General features: G+C 43.4%; 1 protein-coding gene across 1 annotated transcript; it reads left to right on the forward strand.

Moving 5' to 3' along the window:
* Positions 1-6,105: 6,105 nt before the first annotated feature.
* On the forward strand, positions 6,106-26,208 carry LOC124101504 (ribonuclease SLFN12-like). The gene is made up of 6 exons (XM_046457515.2): positions 6,106-6,606; positions 11,643-12,695; positions 16,404-16,442; positions 18,651-22,057; positions 24,016-24,253; positions 25,159-26,208. The coding sequence occupies exons 2-4, from the start codon at positions 11,666-11,668 to the stop codon at positions 18,971-18,973; spliced, it is 1,392 nt and encodes a 463-aa protein (XP_046313471.1). The 5' UTR covers positions 6,106-6,606; positions 11,643-11,665; the 3' UTR covers positions 18,974-22,057; positions 24,016-24,253; positions 25,159-26,208.
* The last annotated feature ends 1,745 nt before the right edge of the window (positions 26,209-27,953 follow it).

Below are 27,953 nucleotides of genomic sequence, written 5' to 3' on the forward strand. Positions count from 1 at the left end.
CAATTTAGTGACTTGCTTTTTTATCCATACTTATATACATTTCATTGCCATTACAAGACACTTTATATCTTCTAGTTACCCTTTTTAATCAAGAGATTATATAAAAAACAATCTTGATTTTTAAAGGATTCCTTTTAGTGCTATAGCATGATGGGATAAATGATTGAAACATAATTAGGTAACTACATAATACTTTACAGGAAGAGGAAAATGTTTGATTTTTAAAATATGACACAGCATAGTTATGAGCAGTGAAATGAATAAAGACGGTAATTATTTATTAGTGGCCATTCATTATTTTCCTTTTAGGAAGCTGGAAGAAATTGTCACCTTTGAGTTTCAAATGTTCTGGTCAGTCTAGTTGCTTCTTAGGTTCTTCAATAGCACTGCGAAGGGGTTGGGGTTGTAGCTCAGTGGTAGAGCACTTGCCTGGCACAATTCTCAGCACCACATTAAAAATAAAAATAAAAAAATAGCACGGTGAATTCTGAGATAAGTGACTCCAAAGAATTAAAGTTCTTTTTTTCTTGTCTGAGACAGCCAGCAGTGACCCCATTGAGGACTTCTCCACAGAAGTTCTCTTTGGTGGTATGGATGATATAAGTTTCCTGGACTTTTTCATATTCTTGTAGTATGGGCTCCATCCTATGCTCGCTACCATCTTATGGACATCTCCATTTCCAGTGCTGGCCCAACCATAATAAATGCCAGTGGGTACATCAGCTAGAAGATTATCTACTACAGGTTCAGGAAAATTCGCTGTGGGAAACCCAGCAGCTTGCAACCGAAGCGGAAGCCGCCCACCATTTGGCCCAGACTGGGGCCAGAGCTCTGGAGCTGGCTGGGAGGGGCTCACCTCCGGCCCGACGGCAGCAGAGACAGCAACGACACGCAGTGGCGGGTGCCTCACACTGCTGACTCAACAAAAGGACAACTCAGGACGCCTGTTTCCTCTCAGGGGACTTCGGCCACAGCAGAAGGAGGGGATGCTGTGGGTCCCGAGTGAGGCAGGGGCTGCCCAACCGTGCAGGATTTAGCCCGCCTCCATTCTGCCAGCTCAGGCCTACACTGGTTTTTGATAACCTCGGAAAATAGCCCTTTACGTGGGCCTACAGAGTTATTCTACTTATTCCAAGGGATGAAATTTTAAGCCGTCCTGTTTCTTTTAGGAAACATTTTAAGCCCTCAGTAACTTTTTGCAGAAAGGAATAGGTGACAGCCGCAGTCTGTCTGGCTGCAGCAGAATAATCAGGGGGGTGACGAACAACTTGTGAACGTTGATACAGCAGGAGTAGGAGCCGTAGGAGCCGTTTATTGTAGGACAGGAGCAGTATTTATACATTCCACACAGCTTATCTAATTAGCATAAACTAGATACATCAGTCAACCAATCAGGAATCTCTACACTTAATGGCTCGCTTTTGTTACTTCTCAAACCACTCCCTCTGGCATTTTGCCAGGCACCATCCAGACTTGTTTACGAACTTTAACATTCCCCTGACAAAATGCCAGGTGTTATTTTGACTTATTTACAGACTCTAACAGGTGACCTCCTGTACAGGTCACCCAGAGGTGAAGGCCTGGGAAGGGTGCAGAGAGGAGGCCGGCAGGCAGTCTTGCTTTCAACCAGCACGGAAGGAAACCCGCGCTGAGCTCGCTCAGACCTGGCGACAACAGCTAGCCGCGGGTTCGGTGCAGACAGCGACCCTAAACAGACGCTGTAAAGGACGCGTGGATTTGAGGCAGGACCCAGGCTCCAGCTTCTGCTGGTTTGGGCCAGTAAGAACCGGAGGAAGGCTGGAGGAGGGTGGAGAAAAGAAGGGGGAGGAGCAGGAGGACGGAAAGGGGGGAGGGGAGGCAGGACCCGCGGCTTTGTAGCACCTTTCATTTCCTAAGCCAGATCGTGGATGCACCGGTGGTGGTGTACCTTTTTCTGCATCTGAAACATTTCAGAATGAAAATTTAGGAATTCTTCTTCTCCTTCTTCTCCTCCTCCTCCTCCTTATTCACAACTGAGCCACATCCCTAGCTATTCCCCCATTTTTTTTTTTTTTTGTATTTTATTTAGAGACAGGGTCTCACTGAGTTGCTGAGAGCCTCCCTAAATTGCTGAGGCTGACTTTGAACTTGTGATCCTCCTGCCTCAGCTTTCTGAGCCTCTGGGATTAAAAACATGCGCCACCGCGTGGGTTTTTGTTTGTTTGTTTTTTAACTATTATTAACCTCATTCTCCCGGGGATGGGATAACTCTACCCGGTGAGTGAGGCTTGTTTACCACTAACTGGACGCGTCCTTAGTTTTTTGGGAATTCCACATCTTGCGATGACAAGTCCTTCCTCCCAGGTGACAACATTCCCTCAAGACCTGCCAGGATTTCTTGGTGGGAAATTTAAAAACGCTTGCCCTAGGGTACTAAGAGTAGCCCCAGCTGGGCACAGTAGGCGGGCTGCGGAATATTCAAGAGACTGGACTTAGAGCCCCTTGGGCCCTCTTGAAAGATAAAGGAGGCTGCAGGAAAGCCAGAAAGGACTCCAGTGCGTTTATCCAGCGGATTGCACTCACGCAACTAGTAGCTTGGCTTTGCGGTTTGGCGCGTACAGACAAAGGTTTATTGCAGCAGGGTGCTAATGTTGCTTTCTGGAGCCTGCCCTCACCTCACCTAGTAAGAGTCTGCTCTGGCCCCTGGGTGCGCTGTCATCTGCAAGGGCTCCTGCTTCCAGGCAATAGCGGGTAAGTCTGTCCAGCTCTATTGGCACATCTCCCAGCATCAGCTTCTTGTCCTCCATGTTGGAGTGGGACAGAAGAGGCTGGACACCCGAGGAATTTTCAGCAAGTAGGTTTATTGACTGCAGGGTTCAGAGGTGGCTCGTGCCTAAGAATTCTTCCTTTGAACAAAGATTTTGGTAGAGTATGTGGGGGGCAGCTAGAAGTTTCATTTGACAAGCGTTTTTCGTTCAACCTGGCATTTACAAGAGGAAACTACCAATGACAGTGCCTCTCCTGCAGAAGTTTTCGCTGATAAAAAGCTTTCTGGCAGACTAAGAGGAACTTACGTGCCACAAATATGATGAGGGTTTCTGCTTAATTATGATAAGGGTCTTCTGGGCGGGGTTCTCTGGCCTGCTTCAATATCTCAGCGACTGTCTCTGACACTGCACCACTCGACAACTGTTTGGGAGACCCGCTTCCCCCAAACCCGCTGGATTGTCTCGCTTTTGGAAATTTTGACCACATGGGTCATGCGTTCATAGCATCTTCTAGGAACCCTCAAATAGGACTGTCGAGGACTTGGGCACCTCGGACTCGGACCTCGGACCTCTGGGTTTAGGAGTGCTAGCAGGACGTCCATGCCTGCTTGTGCTGGACAGCGGTTTAGAAGCAGGGTCTAGAGAGGCAGAATCAGAGTGTGCGGGTCAGGCTTGTGGGTCTCCAGAGCACCTCGGAGTGCTCCATCCTCCTGGAGATCTGAATGTGAGGGGAGTTGAGGAAACGTGGTGACGCTACTGAGGAACAGCAATCTAGGTCCAGAAAGAGAAAGCAAGCACAGTGGTATCCTGTCCCAAGTTTATAAATTAGGAGAAAGATGAGAGCATTGCCCTCCCAGATACGATCCAAAGTGGCACCCGACAGTAGGAGGAGCAAGGTATGTTCCTTGACTTTCGTTCCCCTGAGGTCTCTCCTGTCACTTGGGTCCCCACCTTTCTGTGCAGTTCTACTAACCTGCACTTCTGGCAGAACTCTGAGGCGATCGTATGCAGTCCTTTTTGATATTCAAGGTAACTAAAGACAGCCTCAGATTCAGGTCTCAGGTCCCAGGTTCAGGTCTCATGGAATTCTCCCTACAGTCCAAAAATTAAAGGCATTTAAAAGAAACAACTTTTTAACCCAGATCCAAGCTGTCAGGGAGGACATTGAGTTTAAAGCCCTAAGGATTTGGTAGGGCTTTTTTGAGAAACAACTATATTATTTTGAAAAAGGAAGAAAATATTTTTAATATATCATCTAAACTGCCTCAAAATAAAGGACATCAGAATAAATGCAGCAAAAGTTGTGCAAGATCATTACAGAAAATTGTATATAACTAAATTGTAAGGCACTGAAGATAATGTAAATGACAGAGCTGTGTTGTGTTCATGGACTGCAAATTGTAATCTCATAAAGATCAGTTGCTTCCTAATTGATCTATAGATATTTGCAGCACAATTTTTTGTTACACGCCAATCAATGCTTGTTGCTTAGAGAGAAGTAACTGAAACTTTCATGGTTGAGAAAAATAAGTAAGTGCGAAAATGCAAGGGTTGGAAAGTACTTAGATCAAGGAGAACGTGAAGACAGCACTGCATCGTGGCATCTGGTAGATTATACTTGGGCTTCAGATGTGAGCTACCATTTCCTACTGAGGACTATGCATCAGAACATAATGTTGGTGGAAAAGGTAGGAAGAGTGCAGAAGATGCACATAGTATTGTTCCAGTTACTACAGGTGTGTAACAAATTCCCCTGGGACTTAGCAATATAAAATGAACATTTATTATACTCAGAGATCCTGAGGGTCTGGAAAAGATTCAGAGCACAGCGGGGAAGCTTTGTTTCTGCTGCTTTCACTTTTGGCTAGAATGGCTTGACCAATGGGGCTGGAATCACTCAAAGACTCCTTTACCTGTGTGTGGTTGATGGTGGAGAAACATCAACAGCTGGGGGGGTCCTTAGGTGTCTTCCCTGCCAACACACATGCACATTGCGCCCCCCACCCAAACTCCTACAGATAGGGACCTTGGGAAAGCTGCACTGTCTTTTCAAATCAACTCTCTGAAGTGTTGATTCAGCATGGCTGATGCCTGATTCTCTTAGTTACATGCAAGAAACCAAGATTGGCACGTGTTCCAGGGGAGGGAAATTAGATATTGCCTTTTGAGACAAAGATGTCAAAGAACACTGGACAGTTTACAACCAACCCAAGTATGATTCGATTTTTATAAACTATAGTTTAAAACATGTGAAACCAAATCTCATATGTTTTAAAACATGGTGAAACTATAAAGAAAAGCACAGGAATGTGAAATTTGTAGTGTCTTACCTCTGAGAGGAGAAAGAATGAGGTATGTTTTGGGAGCAGCATGCAAGGGTTTGTACGTTCCTGTTAGCATTCTCTGTGTAGGTAGGAGTGTGCACACACTCGTACTTCTTTTCTTCTTTATGCCTTAAATGTACTCTATGAGCGCTGTCTCCTCTTTGCTCCAGAGGTCATTAAAACAGGATTTAAAAGTTGCATGAATTTTGTGTACTTGGGGAGCCCCTAGGGAAATGATGTGCCTCCCACCCATTATGTTATGCTAACACTTATTATTTGTCAGTTTACATCTTGGAAATGCTTGTGTGCTCTGGGAAAGTTCCTGCTCTACTATTTTTAAAGTCAGTTCCTGAAGAGGAGTTTCTTCACCTCAGTGAAACCATTTCTTATGGCTGTCATGAGGATGAACTAAGATGAAGCACAGCTTTGTGCTTTCAATATCTGTGTTCTGTGAGTGTGAAATGCTATTCCTTCTTGCTTCCTGGGGTAGATGTGCAGCAGGATTCTAGAGTCCAACTCCAACAGTCAGCAGCTGAGTCCCAGTGGGCTCTAGTTTCTAAGTGAGAGCAAATCAGACTTGTAAACTCCACAGTAAGTCATTTGAGTATCATTCATTTCAAAAGCTGTGGTTTCTGGTGACAGGTCTTACACAGAGTTAGAGAAACTGTATCACCATCACAGTATTTCCTTAGAGAACCCAGGAAAACAAGCTGCAGGAGGGCTGTATCCCACCACAGGAGCCATGGAGCAACTCAGAGAAAGGAATAGTCCCAGATGTCCTTAAGATGCTCCTTGCACCTGGAGCCTTAGGCATCTGAATCTGCCTTCACTGGAGCAGTCCTCTCCTAGCCCCTTGGTTGTTTCCTGTTCATTGAGCTGTTCTCAATCTATCTCTGGAGGCAACAGCAAGGGGACAGCAGTGTCCTTCTGGGAATAGGAGTGTTGAAGTTTGGAAATCTTGAATTACTGCGCTAGAGGCTGGCAATTCTTCTATTTTGGGAGAGGGTGCTGGGGGTTGAACCCAGGGGGCAGTTTACTACTGAGCTCCAAATGCTCCCCGACTCTTTTATTTTTGAGGCAGGGTCTCCCTAAGTTCCTGAAACTGGCTTTGAATTTGAGATCCTCCAGCCTGCACCTCCAGAGTCGCTGAGATTACAGATGTGCGCCACCGCGCCGTGCTACTTCTTCAATTTTGATAAACCAGGGACAATCTCGCAAGAACTCAATAGCATACCGCCCGTGGCTCCACTTCTTGAGTGTCAGCTGATCACAGTGGGCGGGCTCCGAATATTCATTCATAAGAAAGGCACTTGGAGTGCCAGGGGCCATTTTGGAAGACACAGAAGAAAGGAAGCAGGAAGGGACTCCCCCAGCCGCCCCCAGCCGAGGGCGCGCGGAGAAGCAGCAGCTTGGCCTTGCCATTTCGCGTGCAGACCAAGGTTCCCCGGGGCAGGGTGCCCCAGTCGCCGGCTTAGTCTTTCTGGAACCCGCACTCACTTGCCTCACAAGGCTCCTGCGAGGGATCCTGCTACCAGGTAAGGGTGCTCTAGTAAGTCTGTCTGCTCAATGGGGCCATCTTTGCGCATCTTGTCCCGGGTATCTGGGCGATTGGCTCTGGGGGAGGAGGGGCGCTGGCAGCATCCGGCCACCGGTGTCTGGAGACCTGCCTCTCCAAACCCGCTGGTTTCTTTCGCTTCTGGGAATCTTGATCACTTGGCTTTTCTACCAAATCTCAACAGGCCATGGAGGCACCTCGATCTCAGACCTCGGGGTACTGGTGCCAGCAGGACTTTGGTCCCTGCTTGGGTGGGAGAGGCCTTAAACAGCTTTGGGACAGGGCGCCTGGGGCCTGCGTTTTAGGACCAGGGGCTAGAGAGGCAGGTGCAGAGGGTGCGGGTCAGGCTCCTGTGGTCTCCAGAGTGCCACAGGGTGCCCCTGCTCCTAGAGATCTGAACGTGAGGGGTGTTGAGGAACGTGGTGATATCACTGAAGAACTGCATTCTAGGTCTAGAAAGAGAAAGCAAGCACAGGAATGCCCTGCCTGAAGTTGATAAACTAGAAGAGGAGAAAGGACAAAGTGCCTTCCCAGATGCAATTCAAAGTGGCACCTAGCAGAAGTAGGGGCAAGGAATGTTCCTTGATTTTTGTTCCTGAGGTTTCTCCTGTCACTTGGGTCCCACCTTTCTGTGCAGTTCTACCAACCTGTTCTTCTGGCAGAACTCAAGGGATTGTATGTAGTCCCCTTTGTGACTGGAGGTAACTAACAGCACAACCTTTATCCCAAGTTCAGGTCTCATAGAATTTTTCCCCACAGGTAAAGGATTTTAGAGAAAACTAACTTGTGAACCCAGACCCAAGGTCTCACAGAGGATATTGAGTTTAAGGTCCTACTGAATTGGTGCAGTCCCGTCTCCAGATTATTTTTTGAAGGCTTGTGTCCCAGATATATGCCTGAAGAAGTGATTCTTAAAATCAGTGATACATAAAAATTTGTACCTAGTCTTGGGTGTTGGGCTGAGATTGCTGAGGACCCAGGCCAGCCCATACATTCTCCTTAAAGAACCCTCTTCTGCAGCCGCCACTAGTTTCAAGCTCCCCAGTGGTATGAGAATGCTCCTTAGGCATGTGGGGGGTGGTGGGGGGAGGCAGGTGTGATTGATTCCTGTTCCTTTTGCATATGGTGGATAAACCAGAAGTGTCCCTAATAGCAGGGACTGATGCAGAGTGTGCTGGAATAGGGGCTGGGAGGAAAGGTGACAGCAGTCTACTCTCAGAGGCTACAGTATGAGATGAGGGACCATATTCTTCCTGGAAAAGCATAAACCCAAGATGGAGAAGTTCAAATGTATCACTGAACAGAAGTGAAACTGATTCCCCTGCCCTCCTTGGAATGGAGATGGAGAATCTTTTCTGTATGGTCAACAGGAAGGTGACTCATGTTTGAGCTGGCCTGTGTGTAAGAAATTTGGGGTAAAGTGATGGGGTAAAGGACACTAATTATGCCCTAATACTGTGGAGAAAGCTCAGTATGGCAGGAATATACATGTTTCTCTGCTTTTTTTGCATAATGATGTCACATGACAAAAATTATTGTTTTAAATTTAAACTGAAATGATTGTGCTTACCTAGCTTCTTGGTTGTTCATCTACCAGGAGTCAAGACTTTTCCTGTAGCCCCACTTTTTCTGGGACCTGTCTGGGCAGGGTGCTATTTTATTATAGGTTTGGAACCATGGTCTTCACCATAGGTGAAGCCCTGTAATCCTCCTCCCCAAGATAAAGTTGCTAAGGAAAAATCGGATAAGATATCATTTGATAATGTATATCCAAGTTCTTAGTATTTCATCAGCTGCCCCAGTAATTCAACTTTCATAAACCATTCACTGTGTGTATATATATTTTATATGCTTACATAATTTTAGTTAACTTAATACCTAAAGTACAAGATCTGGTGCAATTCCTGTTTTAGCCTGAACCTTGATTTCTACTTGTTCAGACTGTTTCTTCTCCTCTTTGACTCTGTGTCATCACAATGTGTCATACTCTTGAAAAATCAAAGAGTTGATTTTAAGTATTCTTACCGCAAAAAATGACAAGTGTATGAAGTAAATGATATCCTAATTAGCTTAAAGCAGTCATTCCTCAACATCCAAATATTTCAAATAACATTTCCTACATTATAAATACATACAGTTTAGTTGTAAAATTTAAAACATGAAAGAAAATGCCACAGCTGTCTTAAATTTGTCCAGAGTTCTAGAGACCAAAATATGTATATATATCACTATAGGAAACCAGGAAATAAATATATGAAAAAAATGAGAATATCAACAAAAACTAAAAATTATGAAAAAGAACCAAAGAATGTGTTGAGCTAAACAATACAATAAGCAAATTGAATAGCTTATTAAAAGGATTCAAGAGCAGAAACGGGAGATTTAAAAGATCAGTGAACTTGAAGACAAGAGCATTAAAATTATTTAGCCTACAAAACAACAACAAAAAGGTACAGAGCCTAAGGGTCTAATGGAACACTTTCAAGCAGCTCAATATATCATTATTTTGGCCCAAGAAGAAGAGAGAAAGCAGCAGAGAAATTATCTGATGAAATAGTGGCAGAAAACATCTGAAATTTGATGAAAGATGTGACTTTACAGACCCAAGAAACTCAATGAACTCCAAGCAGGATGGACCCAAAGGGACCCACATCAAAACACATTGTGATGAAAAGCCAACCCTGAGAAAATCTTAAAAGCAGCGCAAGACAGAGAGGACATTCAGCACCAAAAAATGATTGCAAAAATCTGTGTAAACAGGTATTCAAGACATAAAGGTGTGACATCATAATAAATTGGAGAGGGACGGGTCTCTAAAGGAACAGATTTTATATGTAACTGAAGTGAAATTACTATGAATTTAAGGTAGATTGTCAAGACTTTAGGACTTCATATGTAATCTTTATGAAGCCTCTCAAGGAATTATCTGTAAAAGATACACAAAAGTAAATCAGAAAGGAATCAGAATGTCACAACCAAAAACTCAAAGGAAGGCCAATCAAGAAATGTCGGAAAAGAAACCATGAGACTCAGGGGAGACAAGAAAATGACAATACTAGATCGTTCCCACATGTGAAAGCCATGTTCATCAAGGCTCTGTGTCTAATTAAATTCTAAATTTGTTTTTTCCAAGACAGAAAACAAAAACAAAGGAAAAAGCGTACGTGTCATCTGGTGGGGAAATTTACCATCTTCACCCTCAACTGATCAACATCTTGTCCCAGGCCTCCCAAAGGCATTCCACACAGCTGCCCACATCATGGGGTTTTCCCATTCCACCTCTTTTGGAGATCTGAGGCAGGAGACACTCACATGTTGAAAGCCAACCTCAGTAACTTAGTGAGGCCCTAAGTGACTTAGCGAGACCATGTCTCAAAAGTAAAAAAAAAATAAAAATAAAAAGAGTTGGGCATGTGGTTCGGGAAGAAAGAGAATATTGGAACAGATCAATAAGTAGTAAGGAGATTGAGTTAATTATGAGAACAACAAATGCTCCCCAAAAAGAAAACCTCTGAATCAGAAGTGTATTCTACCCAAGCAAATGTGTTTGGGCTCCCTTGTCAATATAAAAATTGGTGTCAATGAAACTCAGCCTATTGACACCATCCTGGCAGTTTGACCTTGTTTGATCCTGTGAAAGAAATACCCCTTCATCTGGTGAGAGGGATCTGTTGTTGGGTGGTCTCTTGGAATCCACAGCCAACCACAGGGTCCCAGAACAACTCCAGAGGCCCACAGTTCCTTGGGTAGAGGGTCGTGGCACATCCCAAAGGAGAGAAATAGGATGTGGGCAGTTTTATCTAGGTTTGAGCAGCCTCACTGGAGGACACTGCTGGTCCTGGGTTCCTGTAGGCCCTGGAAAGGGATTAGGAAATTTCAAGGCAGGCATTACAGAGCAAAGAGAGCACTCACAACCTCCCAAGATTCAGTGTCCACGACAGAAACCAAGCCTTAAAGCCTTTCCTTCTGGTGTCTTAAGTGATTTTTAAAATACAGATTTCCTGTAGTTTGAAAACCATTCTCTGCACACTTCAATGCAGTTTCTAAAGATTTCTCTAGATCTATGGTGGAATTAGAGACAGGCATGGATCTATAGTTCAGTGGAAATATCATGGAGAGAAGGATGAACATGGGAGATCTGTCGGAGGAAGCCAGTAGCATCACACGCACACGTAGGCAAAAACACAGAGCCCCCCTATTCCATGTTGAATGGTGCTCACTCTGAAGCTGTAGAAGGGGTGGCATGTATTAAAAGGCTTATCTGGTCCCTGTAAACTGCTGTTATATGGATTTATGCCTCTTTCTTTCCTAGATATGGAGTGCTCTTCATTGACATATAAATTCTCAAATGGTCTGGGGCCTCAAAGTTATCATTCTTTACATGTGATCAGGAATTCATAGACACAATGGAGGTATTCACAGCCTACCACTACACCTATGCCTACACCTACGGTCCAGCAGCAAACAGGAATATTATGACCCTCTGATAACATTTTCTGGGTAGCGATGACTACCTAAGATGTACTTTTCTCTCAACCATCTCTGGGCCAGTTGATGAACCAAAATTCTTTTGGTTTTCAACTTATAGCAAAGCAGTATTCCAAATGACCTTAAAGGCACAAGCTAATGAATTAGGAATACACAGACTAAGGCAGACTGCCTTAGAACATTCACGGTGCTATAACCAATCACCCTCGATGTGGGGGAGGCAGCTTCTAAATAATAAAATATGTGTTATACAATATTAATTATTAGAATGGAGATGTAAGCATGGGTTAAGATTTAAAGAATTAGAAGATGATGATGGAAAACTATACCTACAAATTTGAAAAATCAGTAAAAGTGTAAGATATTATAGTCTTGGGTGAAAATCTGTTCAAAAAATCATGACTTCCGAGGTGTGCACTTACCGTCCAGTGGGACTTCTGCAGAAGCTTTTGCCCCCATTTTTCTTAGAATTCAGAATATGCTCACTCCTGCTTATGCCCCATTCTAATGGCTTTGTCTGTTTTACAGGAAAGAATTTCAGCTCGAATCACATGGCCACTGTGGACATGAACATGTATGGACTTGGAGACTCTATGTGGCAAGCTGAAAAGGTCCCTCCTGGAGTGCAGAATCAGATAGAAATGGAGGATCGTCGACTGAGAAAAAGGCAGAATGACTCTCTCTCAGAAGCTACGAGTGCTTTACTGAATTCTGAAGGAAAAGTGATGAAGCCTGAAATTGAGAGGAAAGAGGATAACAAAGACAGAATAGGACAAGATTTGGACCAATCTTTGCATACTATCCAGTCATGTGCTCAGAATGACCTTGAGTCCATGCAGGATCCTGAGGAAATCCTGAATTTATTGAAACCATGGATTGAGAATAGCTCGGGTATGAGTATTTTCCCCTTGCAAACAAATTTGTACCAAAGAAATGTAACACATACAGTTGTCATGAATGCTTCCAGTGCACTGGACTTCCTCAGAGAGAGAAAAAGTAGAAGCCGGTCGTATTCAAGATCACAGTTGCACACAAAGAGGGCCCCTGTCTATGTACAAGAAGAAATTGACCTAGAAAAGAAGGCTGCTAAACTTTTTAACATGACAGAACCTATACACAAAAAACATTTGGATTTGACTGAATCCACAAACGTTGAGATGAAATTTTTCTCAACAAGAAAGGCGTTACAGCGCATTAAGGAGATTGTCGCTCGATCTGTTTCTGCATTTGGAAATACTGATGGCGGATATTTGTTCGTTGGTTTAAATGCCCAGGAAATAGAAAGAAGTGGTCCTGAAAGAAAGCAGCGTTATTTCTCGAAGATAGAAAGTGAAATCGAAAAGCATATTAGCAGGCTGCCTGTCTATCATTTCTGTAAGGAGAAAGCGAAGATTAATTACTCATGCAAATTCCTAGAAGTCCATGATGAAGGAGGTCTGCATAGATATTTCTGTGCACTCCATGTGGAGAGATTCTGCTGTGCCGTGTTTGCCAAGGAGCCCGTCCTGCTTGTGAAAAAGAAACCTGTTTTATACTTGACCAAGGAGGAGCGTATCAAGTACATCACGGATGCCAAGCAAGGTGGAGGAAGGGGGATTAGCAATGAGCATACATTTGGCCAGGATGGTTGGGAAGTTTTATCATTGTTATTTTTAGCAAGATCAATAGTCCTCAAATGTCAGCCTCCACCTTATCAATCTCTAGTGGATCCCATCAGGAGTTCACTATCTCTTGTTTTCCTCTGCCCACTTAGAAGACACATATTACACTCAGCAAGCACCTTAGCTCCTGCCAGTAGCCCCATGCTTTGGTCATCTTTCCAACACAATGACAGATTTCTGAGCTAATCCACCTAGGAAGAGAAAAGTTTCCCGTAGGCTCCCAGTTTTGGAGGTTCCAGTCCAAAGTGGATTGGCCCCATTTCTTTTTGGGACAGCTCATTTTTTTTTTTGTAAGTTTTTACAGTTTATTAATCCTCGTGAAAAATTCACACAATCAACACAGATAAAGTCTTTGCAGAATCTTCACTCCTTTGGCTGTTATCTACTAACATTTGCCTCTGCAGTGCCCCCCCCCCCCCCCCCCCCCGCTTTCTTCCTTCTGTTCTTGTGTTCCTTGTGCCGTTTTCTTACAGGCTGTGTCTTGTCAGTCTATGTTTGGGTTCATTTTTCTTTACATAATCCAAGGAATCATAAAACGGGCCAAAGCCAGTTGTCTTGCCACCTCCAAAATGGGTTGTGAGTCCAAACACAAAGATGACATCTGGTGTGGTCTTGTACCTTCTGGCGAATTTTTTTTTTTGTTTCAAATTGCTGCTTAGATACTGTTGCTTTCCCCAGGTGAAGAACATCAATGACCATTTGTTTCCTCTGAAGTAGTCAGTTGGTCATGAACTTCCTGTTCTGAATAGTCACTGTGTCATTCATGATGGCGGCAGATCCTCAGAAACCCAGGGAGGAAAAGAAGGGGACTGATCATCTTGGCAGGGAGCAGGTGGTGGATGCAATCTGTTCATGTAATGTCGCAGGGAGTGAAAGTGGGGAAAAGGAAGGGTTGAGGGACCCACAATCCTCTTGAAGAGAAAAGAGAGTAAGAGGAAGAGGCTGGGTGCCATAATTCCCTTCAGAGCTGTTCTGAGCCCCCACCAGAGTCGCCTGTGAAGCTCTACTTACAGCCTGGGGAGCTTTTTCTAAGACCTCCCACTAGGTCTGGCATTCTAATGACTCCATCACCTCCCAATAGTTTCACTCTGGAGTAAGGCATTCACACCTGGCCCTCTGGGAGATCCTTAAGTTCTAAGCTGGGTCATTCTACTGCAGCCCCACTCCGCCAAGGTTCATGTCCCTCTCACAAAGGAAAACGCATATAATTCATCTGCAAGGGTCCAGAAGTCTTAACTGTTTTTTAACAGTTGCTCAAAAGTCCAAGTTCAAAGCATGCTCTGAGACTGGACGCCAACTCAGCTGTAAGTCTGAAATTTAAAAGAAAAAACAAAAACAGAGGACCTACTTCCAAGATTTATTGATGTATGGAAACAGCATGAACATTCTGATGGCAAAGGGGAAGAACAGGAAGATTGTGGGGAGACCCGGGAGCACAGCGAGACTGAAACACAAGGCCAGCATTGAATCCTGTAGCTGCACCTTCAATCCAGGGGGCACATTGCTCCAATAGCTTTTCTGGTCGCAGGCCACACAACTCTCTTAGGGGGGCGCTGTATGCTGAGTGCTGCTGCTTTTGTCAAACATCAGTCATTGCCTGCATCTCTTTCTTGCTGGGGTTTCGGCTGCAGCGCTGTCTTCACCATACCCTGATATAGTTCCTTAGGCTGTCCTGGGTTTCAGCGTGCCCTTGGGACTGTTTCCTTGAGCTGCCGTCTTTGAAACAAATTGGCACTTTTCTATTCCTCAGAAGACCCCAGGCTGTCTTTCCCATTGTCTTATGTTCAAAGCCCCTGGATTCTTTTTCTGGGCACTAATTTCTTCAGCAGCTACCCCCTCCTAGGCTAAAATTTTACACGTGTACCTCTTTGGGTCATACTGCAAGTTTCCCAATATTTCCATTGTGTTGTTTTATGTTCCTGATTCTCACTTGGCTAAAAGCAGCCAGTGAGTGGTAGGTACCCACTGCCACTTTGGCCATACTTTGCTGCCTTAACAATTTTTTCCACCAGATAAGCTGGCACATCACCTTTAAATTCAGCCTCCACCAAAGTCTCAGGAAATGGACAAATTGCAGTCAAATTCTTTGCTACACTATAATAAGAATAGCCTCGGGGCTGGGGATGTGGCTCAAGCGGTAGTGCGCTCGCCTGGCATGCGTGCGGCCCGGGTTCGATCCTCAGCACCACATACAAAGATGTTGTGTCCGCCGAAAACTGAAAAATAAATATTAAAAAAAATTCTCTCTCTCTCTCTCTCTCCCTCCCTCTCTCACTCTATCTTTAAAAAAAAAAAAAAAAAAAGAATAGCCTCTAGTCCAATGTCCCGTGGAATCCTCAATTCTGCTCAACACTTCATCAGCATAGCCTTTAATAGTCCATGTTCCTCTCCGTATTTTGGCCTTCTGAGCCCTCAGCAGAATTGCTGAAGTTTCACTGAGGGCACTGTTTATAGCCGGCTTCAAACATTTCCAGATTGCTCTCATGAACCAATTCCTGAGACTTTTGAAGCACATCATCAGATATTGTCACAGCAAGGATCCCATTCTCACTACCAACTTTCTGTGTGAGCTTTCCCTCACTGTGAGATATCCCTGAGATGATAAAAAAGCAATATGAAAAAGGAAGCAGGTGTATTTTGTCTCACAGTTTTGAAGGTTTGAGTAGTGGTTGTCTCCATTGCTTTTGGGTCTGTGGTGAGGCAGCGTGTCATGGTGTGGAAGGAGCATGGTGGACCCAAACTGCTCATATCGTGGCCAGGGAGAGCAAGAGAGCAAGAGCAAGGGTCTTGGGCCCCACAAGCATCTTCAAGGGCAGGGCCCTCTCTAATGACCTAAAGACCTCCCCTAGCACCCTCCCGGTAGAGACTCCATCACTCCCTATAACCCACCCTGCAGAGAATGCCTTTCACACGTGGACCTTTAGGGGACACATAAATTGCAAATTATAGCACCCTATATTTAGAAAGATCCAGAACCCCTGGATGGTTCCACCTACCACCTCTTTACTCACACTGCAGAGAAATGTGCTCCATCCTTCTTTTTCTTCCAAAGCTCAGTCTCAGAAACTGACCATTTCTTTCAGGAACACTTGCTCCTTTTATTTGCCCCTTCATTTTTCTACCCCCACTTTTCATGGACCCCTGTACCTTAAAACCTCTCCCGTCTTCTTCTCACATTTGTAAGACAAAACATAGCCCTAAATTCTACGGAAAAGAAAAATGTTGGTATTTTGTCTTGTTTTGGGAAAGGAAAGCCTCCCATGAAATCAGACAAGCACTACTGACTTTCCAAATCTCTGAAAATGCAAGCTTTTGCTCAGAGAGCACAGAACTCAGCACTCCTTCACTAGCCCTCACCTGCCCTGATTTTAACTGCTTTTAAAGGAAGCCAAATTATTTGGTAATATATTCAGTTACTATTGCGGTTATTTTCACTCTAACAATTCATTGCAAACACAGTGTTTTAGTAGCACCAGGAGTTAATTTTACAATTTGTTTCTGGAATCCAACTACAATTTCTGACCAGGACTCTATTGGGAATGGGGTCAGTTCTATGTCAACTTTTAAGGTATAGGCAGCAGTTAGTTTTCCTTGTGGCCAATTTAACATGTAATTTTTGTTTCCTTAGGTTTTTCCAGCTTATCTAAAGAAGCGTCTCTTCCGCCAGGTATGTCAACATTAATTATTCCCTGTAGTCGCCCTGTTTATGAATATGAGTTTGGAGAATCAGCAGCAGAGATGCCACCTTCTGAGTAGTTTAATTTTGGCTTGTCTTGATCTGGTGGTATTCAAGCCTGCATAATGCAAGTCAGCTCTGTCTTAAAATGTGTCATGGAACCAGATACTTGTGTCTATCAAAATACCTTGGTGTTTTCGTCATTCTGTGTAGTGGGTTTTGTATGCTGATTTTGTATCCTGAAATTCTTCAGAATCTGAATAGGCTCTTTTTTTTTTTTTTTTTTTTTTTTTTTTTTTTGTGCAATTGGAGATCCTTTATGTGAAAGTAAGAGAAAACCAACTCAGTTTAGTTGAAGCAAAATACGCAGCCTAGATATCACGTCTCCGGGAAGTCTAGCTTGAGATCAGGCTTCCAACAGGGCTATATTCAGTTGCTGAAGAAAAGCCAACAGCCCCCCACATCTCTCATTTATTTGTTTCTGTTGTTGATGATGGGTAACTGATTTATTTCCTGGTTTCTGCTTTACCAACAGAACTTTCCTGGTTCCTGCTTTATGTCACCTTCAACATTCTTTTTCAGTCTTCTGGTGCATGTGTGGAAGTTTGTCTTAGGACACACGTAGTGGTTGAATTGCTGGTTGAGGAGGTGTGAGAACATTCAAGTAACAAGATACTGCTGATACTTTCCCAGTTAGACAGGTCATTTGACTCCCCTGGGGACCATCTTAGACATTCCACTTTTCCTCCAACTGTCAGATTTTTCTTCATCTTTCTGGCTCTCTTCTCCTCTCTGTCTGCCCAGTCCAGAAGGTACAAGATGGGATATATGGGTACGAGGTGCTATCTTTGTGGTATGCGCTTTTATACTTAATAATTTGGTTGATCATATCTTAATATACTTATTAGTTGAATTGCTTCACAGTTTTTGGAGTGCCTGTTCTGTCCTTTGCCCATATTTCAATTTGACTTTTGTCTTTTTCTCTTTGCTTTGTTGGAATATCTTACAGATTAGAGAATCAATCCCCTTGTTGTCCCAGGTATTACAGACTGCAGACAGCTTCAGTTTTTTTTTTTTCCTACTTGGTCGTCTTCATTGTGTTTTCTGCTGTTTGTCTGTTACAGGGAGCAATATCAATCTTAACATCAGATACTATCTTTTTAAGTTACAGAATATCAGCATAATCTTTACCCATTAATTTCAAATTTATGATCCTGACAGAAAATCAGGACATCTTCATATTTTTTTTATCATTTCTTCATTTCTTGGGTAAATGTTAATTACAGTGATTTTTAAACTCACTCTTTGGTAACTATGTCTGAAGAAGTTACCAGTCTTTTCCTGTTATGTGTTTCCTCTCTCTCTCTCTTTCTCTCTTTCTCTCTCTCTCTCTAATTTGTCCTATTTTATTATGTCTCCTAACTTCTCATGTATCAGAGATTATGAATTAGAGAACCTTTGGAATATGATCAGGTCCTCCCTGGAGGGTTCTGCTTTTTTTTCTGGCAGGTAGATGCGATCCAGATAAAATTAAAGTTTAGTTTTATGCTTTTCTAGCTAAGATTTTCCTCTTACTACTAGGTTATGACTTATGGAGTCTGAACTTATGTCAGGGTGTTCACCAAGGGCCTCCTGTTTGCTGGGACATCATGAATTCTTGCTGTGGTTCTGCTTGTAGTCCTACAAGGCTATTGGCATTTTAGTTTAGTTTTTCAAGCCTCTAGTTTCTACTTTCTTCTGTGTTCCCAGCTTCTCATCCTGGATCAGTCAGTGAGTTGAGGGGAATTTGTAAATTGACTTAGGCTCCTCCTCTGCAGTTTCAACTTCTCTGGGATTTTTCTTTCTCAAGTTCTAGCCCCTCCGGCAGCCTTGAAATTTGGACCCCTTCCTTTCTCCTCATCCCAGTGGCCTGTTGACTGCTGTCTGGGCTCTGGGGACCCACACCACGACACGGAAATATCTGAGGGAGAAGCAGGCTGGAGTGTGCAGCGGCTTCCTGTGCTCCTATCACACATGTCGGCCTTGTCGCCCTGCTTGTCCCACTTGCCCTCCAGTACTGGACGCCACAGTTGGCTCTATTTTGTACAGCCTTCGTAGCTGTTTCGGGTGGGAGGGTTGGTGCTACAGTAGTCACAGTTTCCATGGCATGTTCTCAATGTTTTCTTTTTTATGCTTTGTTATCATTTTCCCCATATCCAGTGCTCACAGAGAAGATGAGATGTATTCCAGAAGCCCTCTGCAGGGAACTGTTCTCGCAAGAGGAAGCACTTGAACAGTTAGTACAGAAGGAGACGGGCTCCATTGGTCAAGGCATACTGATCTTCTCTAGGAGCTGGTCTGTGGATCTGCACTTGCCAAAGAACGAGGAAGTCATCTGTGATGCACTTCTGATTTCCAAGGACAATCCACCGGTCCTGTACACCTTCCTCAGGATGGAAGAGGAATTAGAAAATGGTTCCACTCTCCACAGGGAACTAGATGAGAAGATAAAGGGGTATTCTTCCCAAACTGCCCAAGTTTAAAGCAGATGCTTACAAAACTTGGTAATTATACTGAGAAAATATGTATCACGACGAAGATATTCTGCTTGAACCCTAAGGGAAAAATAATTGCCTTTTATGATTCAAGTGAGAAAGCATTTTATCCTGCGTCCTACTATGTTGCAACATTTGAAACCATGATAGACCAGCTGAATGCTCTTTTTATGGTCTTAAAGAAACTCGGGTCTGTGAGTGAGCAGTGGGCCTCTGAGATTTTCAATTAATATAGATCGCTTATAGGAAAATTCCCTGAGGAGGTTTAAATGGTGTCAAGGCCTCATCCAAATCATAGAAGGTGCACTGGGCTACTGAGAAATTTTTCATCATAAAGAGGATGATGATCTCCAAGTCTGAAAAATGATCTCCAAAAATGCTGCAAGCAAAGCAACTTCACCTAATTGGAAAAATAAATGTAGCCTGTGTTTACTTCTTCCTGAGCCTTTGGGGATTATGATTTGGGAGATTTTAGAATTCAAGTGTTCCAGACTCGGAACATATGTAAAAAGATTTTTACATATGTAAAAAGATTATGCTTAAGGGTGATTAGGAAACTTAATCAGTTCACTATTCTGTGCACGATGGTTATTTACTCGGTTCCTGGTTCATGGATAGACTTTGTTCCATTTTTGGATCAGGACAGACTGCTGACCCTTAACAAGAATGAGAACTGTCCAGGACCTACTCATAGAACTTTGTAACTTGGAAAATATCATTGTTGATGAAAGTCATAATTTCCCCAGTGGGAATGAAAAAGAAGGGAAATGTCATCTCCCCCAAAGAAAGACCCCAGGAATTCTTTAGGTCTTCTTGGACTACTTTACCTCTGCTCACTTGGAGGAGTCGAAACTTTCCTGATCACTCTCGTAGCACCCTTAAATACTCACCCGAAAAGTTATTTTTCTACAAATGGTTCTGAATAAAGAATGTGAGTGGATGAAATCCTACAAAAGCTCTCTCACTCATCTCTGGGGGAAAGCAGCTGAAGGAAGTAGAAACCCTCACCGATATGGAGAGTTTCCATAAGAAGAGGAGCACCAGGGTTTGGCGTTTCTCCCTCATCAAAGATGAGCTAGGGACTGTCCTGAATCCAGTGGAGCCAGATACATCCTGGCTGCGGTGTTCTGAGTCCACGTCCAGGAGGCTCAGTGGGTCCTTGGAACAGAGAATAGAGCTGGGAGCCCCGCAAGGCGCAGTTGAGAGGAGAGGAGCAAGGCCCTCAGAATTCTGAGAAGAAGTAAACATTACACAGACCAAATTTACAAGCCACGTTGTCGTTTGAATGTAAAAGATAATGACCTGTGCTGGTCATTATCCTGAAAGACGTAATCCCAAACTCCATCATTGCAAATGTTTAAATCCCAAAAGATCAAAATGCCGAGTCTGGAACACTTGAATTCTAAAATCTCCCAAATCATAATCCCCAAATGCTCAAATCTCCAATGGTGAAATTCTAAAAAGTTCCAATTCCCAAAACCACAAATCCCTGAAAAAAAAGAGGTCATTTAGAGGGACAGGAAGCTGAATTCTGGGGAAGTGACTGGCCACGGGTCAAGGCGGTGTGTCAAGGCAACAGTGACAACTTCAATGTAAATGTGTCATGGTGTGCACTGACGTTCCCTCCTGATGATGAAACTCCAGGAGCTTATGTTGAGTTCAAGTCATGTTTGCCTGAAGGAGCCAGAGAGGTTACTGACTTGTGTAATATGGACACCAGCACCGTATGATAAGAAGACGCTATGCATGTTACTGTTCCGGTCACTGTATTGTTCCTGCAATCCTTGGTCTGTATGGGAACGCATGTGGGATAGGTTTCCACGTCTCCAAAACACAGCACGGAGGTTGCGAATATTTCATAGGAATTGCTTGCGTCAGTATTTATCGAACATGCAACAGTTTTGAAAGGAGCAGTGCCATGAAGGAAATGGACGTCAATGTGTTCTCTCAGGAGAGCCAAGTCCTAAAGCTCAAAAGCAGCCATTCATGGCAGTCAGTGCTTCACAGTAAACCAGGCTCGCTGACACCCACCTGTTATCCCAGTGACTTGGGAGGCTGAGGCAGGAGGATTGTGAGTTCAAAGCCAGCCTCAGCAAAAGCGAGGCGCTAAGCAACTCAGTGAGACCCTGTCTCTAAATACAAAATAGGGCTGGGGATGTGGCACAGTAGTTGAGTGCCCCTGAGTTTAATGGCCGGTACACCCCCATCTATCTATCTATCTATCTATCTATCTATCTATCTATCTATCTATCATCTATCGTTAATGAGCTGGAGGCCTGAGGTTCAACCAGATTTTATGGAGTTGGAGTACAGTCGTGCATACAATGTATCCCTTTAATGCACAGTCATACGATGAGTTTAATTAATCTTTTTTTTCTATGTTTGAGCATTTTCTCTTCATATCATTTCCAGTACTGGAAATATAGATGTGTAATGACTTTTAGAGAGTCCAATTTTGTTTCTGCACTTTTGCAAATTGGACTCCATGAAAGTACATTACCATAGCGTTGTGTTGACTTTCTACAGAATTATTGTGCGTATAGATAAAAATGGCGAAACTCCCTCCATAAGTGAAAGTCTTTCTGGTAGATCTGGGATTGGAAGGATAAAATTATAAAGATTCCAGTTCTTGGGTGGTTTTAGAGACAGCGGTGACTCTCCTGGTTTTGATCAGGCTCATCAGTAGATTTGGGTTATCCTTCATCGAATTCGGGTGACTGCAGTAAAAAATTGATGTGGACACAGTTGCCAATCTGAGTGGTCCACATTTGTATGTGTCGTTGTCGGAAGTATTTCTTTTGGATACAGTGAATCTGCTGAGAATTGTTATGCAAATGCAACTATCTTTTGGACCCTTGAGGGTTCATCATTACCCTGAGGTAATTTCATACTCAAGAAGAGAGAAGTGAGAAAAAGGCCTCCCACCAACACCAGTGTCTGTCACGGGAATTGCATGGTTATGTCTTTGAGATGAGACTGGAGCTCTTCTCCTCCCAGTTCATGAATGGTGATTCAGAGGAAGGACATCTGCAGCCTGAGGACTGAGAGGAATGAGGATGGACTCTGATCCAGGTACGAGGGAGAAAGCGCCACCCTGCTTGTCCTTTCTCCCTCTTTGTGGCTTCTGGGTCCTTTAGTCTTTGTGACTTGGAGCTCCTCCTACCTCCTGCAGTTTGCTATCTCCAAATGTCCTTGATCTTCATAAATGGACAAGTTTTATTGGGAGGATGAGGAAAAGCCAAATAAAATATTTGGTGAATGATGATTTTCCGCAAGAGAAGAAATAGAGGGAAATGTCTGAGGGGGATCCCGTGTTGAACTCTACATTTCTTAGCTTCTTTTCCTTGGAGTTGGCTGGAGCATCAGAATAATGACTAGCTTGTGCCTCAGTCTAGCAGGAGACCAACTCTGGGAGGCAAGAGCCAATGCTGGGTCAGGGGTGTTTCCAAAGGGCTTGGAGGAAATGCAAGGCCATAAAACACACTGTGATTAGAATTTTAGGAGAGCACTTTAAGTTATAGTACAGTTCCAGCAAAGAACTTCAAAGGTACAAGAGGGAGCTTTATACTGAGTGGGGCAATAGGACTGGAGATTCAAAAGAAAGTCTCTTCATGATGGATCTTTGGGGACCTGGGTGTAGGGTCAAGAAAGATTGATGAGTCTCATCTGCTGGCCTTCATTACACCAGGGGAAGTGAAATTGAGATACACCTTGGTCTGGCCTCTTCTAGTGAGGAGGGGTGAAATCACCTAAATTGAGATGTTTTCTTCTTTCAGGGTGGTCTGAAACTTTTGAATCTCAGCTGAGTCTGTCCCAGTGTCTTCCATGTTGCAGACTACTGTCTTCAAGAAAGGTCTAGAACAGAAAGCCAATTTTCAATTTTCTTTCCAGGTGTTAGCTGCCAGTTTACTTTAGGAGAGAGGGAGATAGTTTAAAACATTGATTTATAAATTGATGAAAAATTTGTACTGCAACCCAGGTGTATCAAGAGGCAATGTCACAAGCCTGTTGGGGAATGAGTTTCAGCTGCCTTTAGAAATCATCCATTTTTGTGCTTGCAAAACCCAGCTGATTGTCAGAAATGGTAGAGGAGGTAGTTAAACACACAGGTAGATGTCCCTACTCCACCAAGAACTTGTCCACATATGACTTCCAGCTATGAGGCCTAAACATGTGCACGTAAGCAAGCTTCTCAAAGGATTCTGATGCTCTTCCCATGTTGGAACCACTGATTTAGACACGGTAGGGAGAGCGTTAGACTGGAGGACATGGTGGGTTAATTGACTTCCTCTTCTCAGCTTCTCAGGTATATAGGAGATACACCTATAGAAAGAGTACAGACATTCAGCTCATAGAATATGAAAGGAGAGACCATGAGTAATTTCTCTTGGAAAAATCACCAAGGTCCCGATGGACTACAATATAATCATTCAAGATCAGGTGCAATGTTAGATGACCTTTCCCACCCCTGCCCCTGACTTTTTTCACCTAGATTTTGTCTAGGAATTGTTACTTAGAAAAGGAAGTGTAGATGTTTGAGGAGGGAAATGTGTTTTTTACCTTCACATATTGAACCTTTTCAGTGTGAGATGCGACAGCATGTGACATAGGCATGTCTTATGTATATCCAAACTTGTGTCAAGGGTCAGGTAATTAGAATATTAGGACTCCTGTAGTTGCACCTTCAAGAAAATATTTTATTTACCTGAAATCTTTCTAGTCCTTAACAAAAAGGTGTTTAAACATTCCACAACGAGGATCTGAGATTGAAGAGTGATTGCATATCTGGTTTTCACTTCCTTGGGCTCAACAAATTCCATTTATTTGGCACAAGTGCTCTCTATGAGATAATAGAAAAACAACATCGTTCTTTTCACCAGATTTTTAGGATACAGATTGAGGAGAGGTGACCCAGAGGGAAATTCTCTTATGTTGTATTACGGGAGCTTTATTCTTTTTTTGAAGTGTTAACTGAGACTGATACAAAACAATACCAACACATTTTATAATCTCTGATGTTTTCATTCTAGAACCACCAGGATGTTCCTGATATCGTGCCAAATTCTCCTGGAATTTGGCATGAAGGACCGGAGGGGATAAAAAGTCAGCAAATGCATCCTCCTCCCAGGGAATTCTGAAATTCTCTAGAAGCAGGGCTGTGGACCTGGACTTGCAAGCCAAGCAGGGAGTCATCTGGGATTCTCTGCTGATCCCACTGAGCAGCATCTCCGTCCTCTGCATTGTCCTCCGGGAGCAGGATGCAGAAGGGTAGGTCTCCTTGCACCCACTTCCTCTTTCCCTGAAGTAGAAGCTGGTGAACATGGGCAGAATAACGGGAAAAGTTTGTGTCATTACCAGGGTCTTCTACCTGAGATCTGAGAGCCATGCAGAGTGCATGGAAGGAACAATTCCTCTGGTCCTGTTATCTTGCAGACACCCAGGATTGTCTTGAGATGCTCCATTTCTGTCTTGAGCTTGGCCGTGAGATTTTAAATTTGCTAACCAGCTCTGCCACGCGACCAGTGCTGGCTTCGTGAAAGAAGGTTTGGTTCATAAGTAATTGCTAGGGAGTTTAAAATTAAAGAGACAAGACTCTCATTAATACCAGCTTTAATACCAGCTCCAAGACGGCTTCTCCTAGCTCCTGCCCCTCCAGCCACCTAATGCGGTGGTGAGGTTTACAGAAGAGACTAGCGAGAGAGGGAGAACACGCCAGGGAGTGGGCTTTTATTGGGGAACAAAAAATTCCAGGGAAAATCCCATCCAATGAAGGTTAAGGGGGGCAGCATCCCAAGGTCAAGATTTGGTCTTCAGGGCAGTGGCCAGGCACGCCTCTGCACTGACAAGCCCTCAGACCTGGGACAGGGTGGGGAAGGCTCAGACACAGCTGTGTCTAAGTGCCTCTCACCCAGCCAGGGAGGTAACTCAAATCACGTGCGAGGATGGCCTCCCACAACCAGCCTCTGAAGAACTTCATCTGGTAAGCAGCTGGATCTCATACCTATATGTGTTATTTAATCAGGGATTATTTTTCTGCTAAGCCAACTTGTTGCTTGAGAATTACATGGTGAAATGATTTGTGACAACGGTACCATATTCAGGGGAGCACAAAAGAGTGATTTTTCTCCTTTATAAAGTGAAGAAAACCTGAGTGTGTCATTTTCTTGTTACAGTAATAAAAGGATCTGTGAGGCAGTGTCCCGGAAAACCTTCATGAAGAGGGACTTTGAAGACATTCAACACATCACTGTGGATGAAGCTCAGAATTTCCACACTGAAAATGGGGACTTATATGGGAAGGCAAAAGCCGTCACTCAGAGGGAAAAGGAAGTCCAGAAATTCTCTGGAACTTTCTGAACCATTTTCAGACCAGCCGCTTGGATGTTAGCGGTCTCCCTCCTCTTTCATCCCAGTAGCTAAGAGCTCACCAGAGTGATCCCCAATGCAGATGAAGTCGCCCAATACCTACCAGAAGTGATGAAGGTCATTAGAAGAAAACCACCATGCAACATCCCCCATGGGTCCTTGGAGGTGCTTATGAAAGCCGAACAACTTCGGGGTTCTAAGGAACTATGCCAATTGAGAGAGAGATTAGAAATGTGAGCCACTGCATCTGCATTTTTTCCTGAATTCTTGAAATTTGTCTTTGCTCTATTGATTCAGGACATGGAAGATTCCCGAGATAATTCAGTCACTGAATTATCTCAAGCATTTTGGCAGAACAAAGAGCACTGGTATGGATATGTAAGGTACTTCAGTTGCCCTTTTTCAGAGAAATTTTAGACCAAGAGAAAGCACACATACACACCTCTTTTTTTTTTTCTGGATTTCAACAGGAGATTGTATTATGGAACAGAATCAGATTCTACAGGTGTGTATAAGCTCCTAAGGAACAGGAATAGGAAAGAAAGTCTTTTAAAATCTACAAGTCTTCTGGGGATGTCACTTTGTGGTAGGTTCTTACCAAGCATGCCTCTGGTCCTGGGTTAGACTCACGTGGACACATCCCAACATCAATAGCCTTGAAATGACGAATTCTCATCTCAGTTCTACTTACTAATGTATAACATAGCTACTGAAGTATTAATTCGATCTTTTTTTTTTACCATTTTTATTAAGAATTTTTCATTTGTTATTTTTAGTTGTATAGGACAGTAGAGTGTATTTTGACACATTATACATAAGTAGGGAGGGAAGAATAAAAGTATTGACTCATCCTTAAACTGTGATTGTCCTTCTCTTTCATAGCATAGTGAGCTGAATGTTTGTATGTCCTCACTCTCACATTCGCATGTGACAGCCCTAGTGCCCAGTGTGCAGATGGGGCCATCATGGAATTAAATCAGGTTAAATGAGGCCATGTGGGCAAGACCCTGATCTATAGGATAGTGTCCTTAGAAGAAGAGATGCCAGAGAACTTGCTTCTTCTTCCTGTGTGCACAGACAAGAGGTCCTCTGAGCACACAGAGGGCAGAAACCTGCAGGCCAATAGAGGAAGCACAGGGTGAAACCCACCTTGATCTTGGACTTCCCAGCCACCAGAACTATGGGGAATGACTTTCTGAAGTTGAAGCCACTCCGTCAGTGGTATTTCCTTATTGCAGACCAAGAACATCATTACAGTCATATAGTTAGCCTTCCATCTAAAAATACTGGCACTAAATCTTAGCACAGGATGGGATTGTAGCTCAGGGGCAGAGTGCATGCTTAGCAATTGTGAGACCCAATGTAAAGCTCCAGCACCAGAAAAAGACAACAAAAACCACAATAACAACAAAAATCATTGACAATGTTAATGCAATTATTTATTTGCTTTATTCTGGTCCAAACATTCTGAAAGGTTGTTCTAAGCACTAGCCAGAAAATATCTGCATAACTGATGGGAATTTGGAATATTACGTGACTAATATTTCACTTACTGTGAATGTATTCCCATGTTATAACCTTTGAGCTTCTCTGCCTGTTGTTCTCCCATCTGTGTTTACTCAAGGATTCTAGGAGCTCTCCTTGAAATCCTAGGCTCCTCTAGTTTCAGCAAAATAGGGAGGAAAATATTTCTTATTTCTTTCTGAGTGCATTAAATAAGATACAACTGAGGCCCATCTCATAGGTCCTGCCTCAGCCCCGGGGTCATCCATTTCTCCGTGGAGCTCTGCATCCTTCAGTGGAGAATGGTAGCAGAAACCAGGATCTGGACACTGGCTGTGCTGGTTGCTACTTGTTAGCTTACTTTGTTGCTGCTGACTTTGAAGCTTTTGTCATCTGCCCCTGAATGTGGCTGTACTGTCCATCCTGGCACATACTGACCACAGGTGGCAGATGAATACTTCAAGTGTGGTTGGTCCAAATTGGGATATGGTGTGAGCATGAATCTGCACTGGATTCAATAATTTGGTATGGAGAATGAAAATATCCCCTTCATCATGTTTTTATAATTATTATATTTTATAACCATTTCATAATCATTATATTTTCAAATCATTATATATACTCTTTAAAAAATGTGGTTACTGGAAAATTTTAAATGATGTAAGTATCTTGCATTATACTTCTGTAGAGCAGCCATGGTGTTCTCATTATTAAAATGAGTGTGGTTAGATGTGGTAGCACTCGCCCATAATCCTAGTGGTCGGGGAGGGTGAGGCAGGAGGATTGTGAGTTCAATGCCAGCTCAGCAATTTAGCAAGGCCCTAAATAAAATATTTTTAAAAAGTGCTGGGGATGTGGGCAGTGGAGAAGTGCCCTGGGTTCAATCCTTGGTATAAACAACAACATTCATAATAATAATAGTAATTGTTCAATGCTTCACTAGAGCAGAGGTTCTCAACAAGGTAGAGGGGGAGGGTATTTTGCCTTTTAAGGTACATAATGTCTATAGAGTTGTTTTTAGTTGTCACAACTACAGGGAGTGTTAATGGTACCTGATGGGTTAAAGCCAGGTATGCTGCTAAGCATCCAATAAAGTATA

Source organism: Marmota monax, unplaced genomic scaffold, assembly GCF_021218885.2.
Source record: "Marmota monax isolate L192 unplaced genomic scaffold, Marmota_monax_Labrador192_F-V1.1 WCK01_AAM20220418_F8-fsc00417, whole genome shotgun sequence".
Lineage (NCBI taxonomy): Eukaryota > Metazoa > Chordata > Mammalia > Rodentia > Sciuridae > Marmota > Marmota monax.

What these genes read in the sequence shown, in the direction of transcription:
- LOC124101504 (XM_046457515.2), top strand. Translation starts at nt 11,666, where the DNA reads ATGGCCACTGTGGACATGAACATGTATGGACTTGGAGACTCTATGTGG. An exon ending in CATCACGGATGCCAAGCAAG is followed by an intron (nt 12,696 to 16,403) that starts GTGGAGGAAGGG and finishes TTGTTTCCTTAG; the next exon opens with GTTTTTCCAGCTTATCTAAA. An exon ending in AGAAGCGTCTCTTCCGCCAG is followed by an intron (nt 16,443 to 18,650) that starts GTATGTCAACAT and finishes CCCCATATCCAG; the next exon opens with TGCTCACAGAGAAGATGAGA.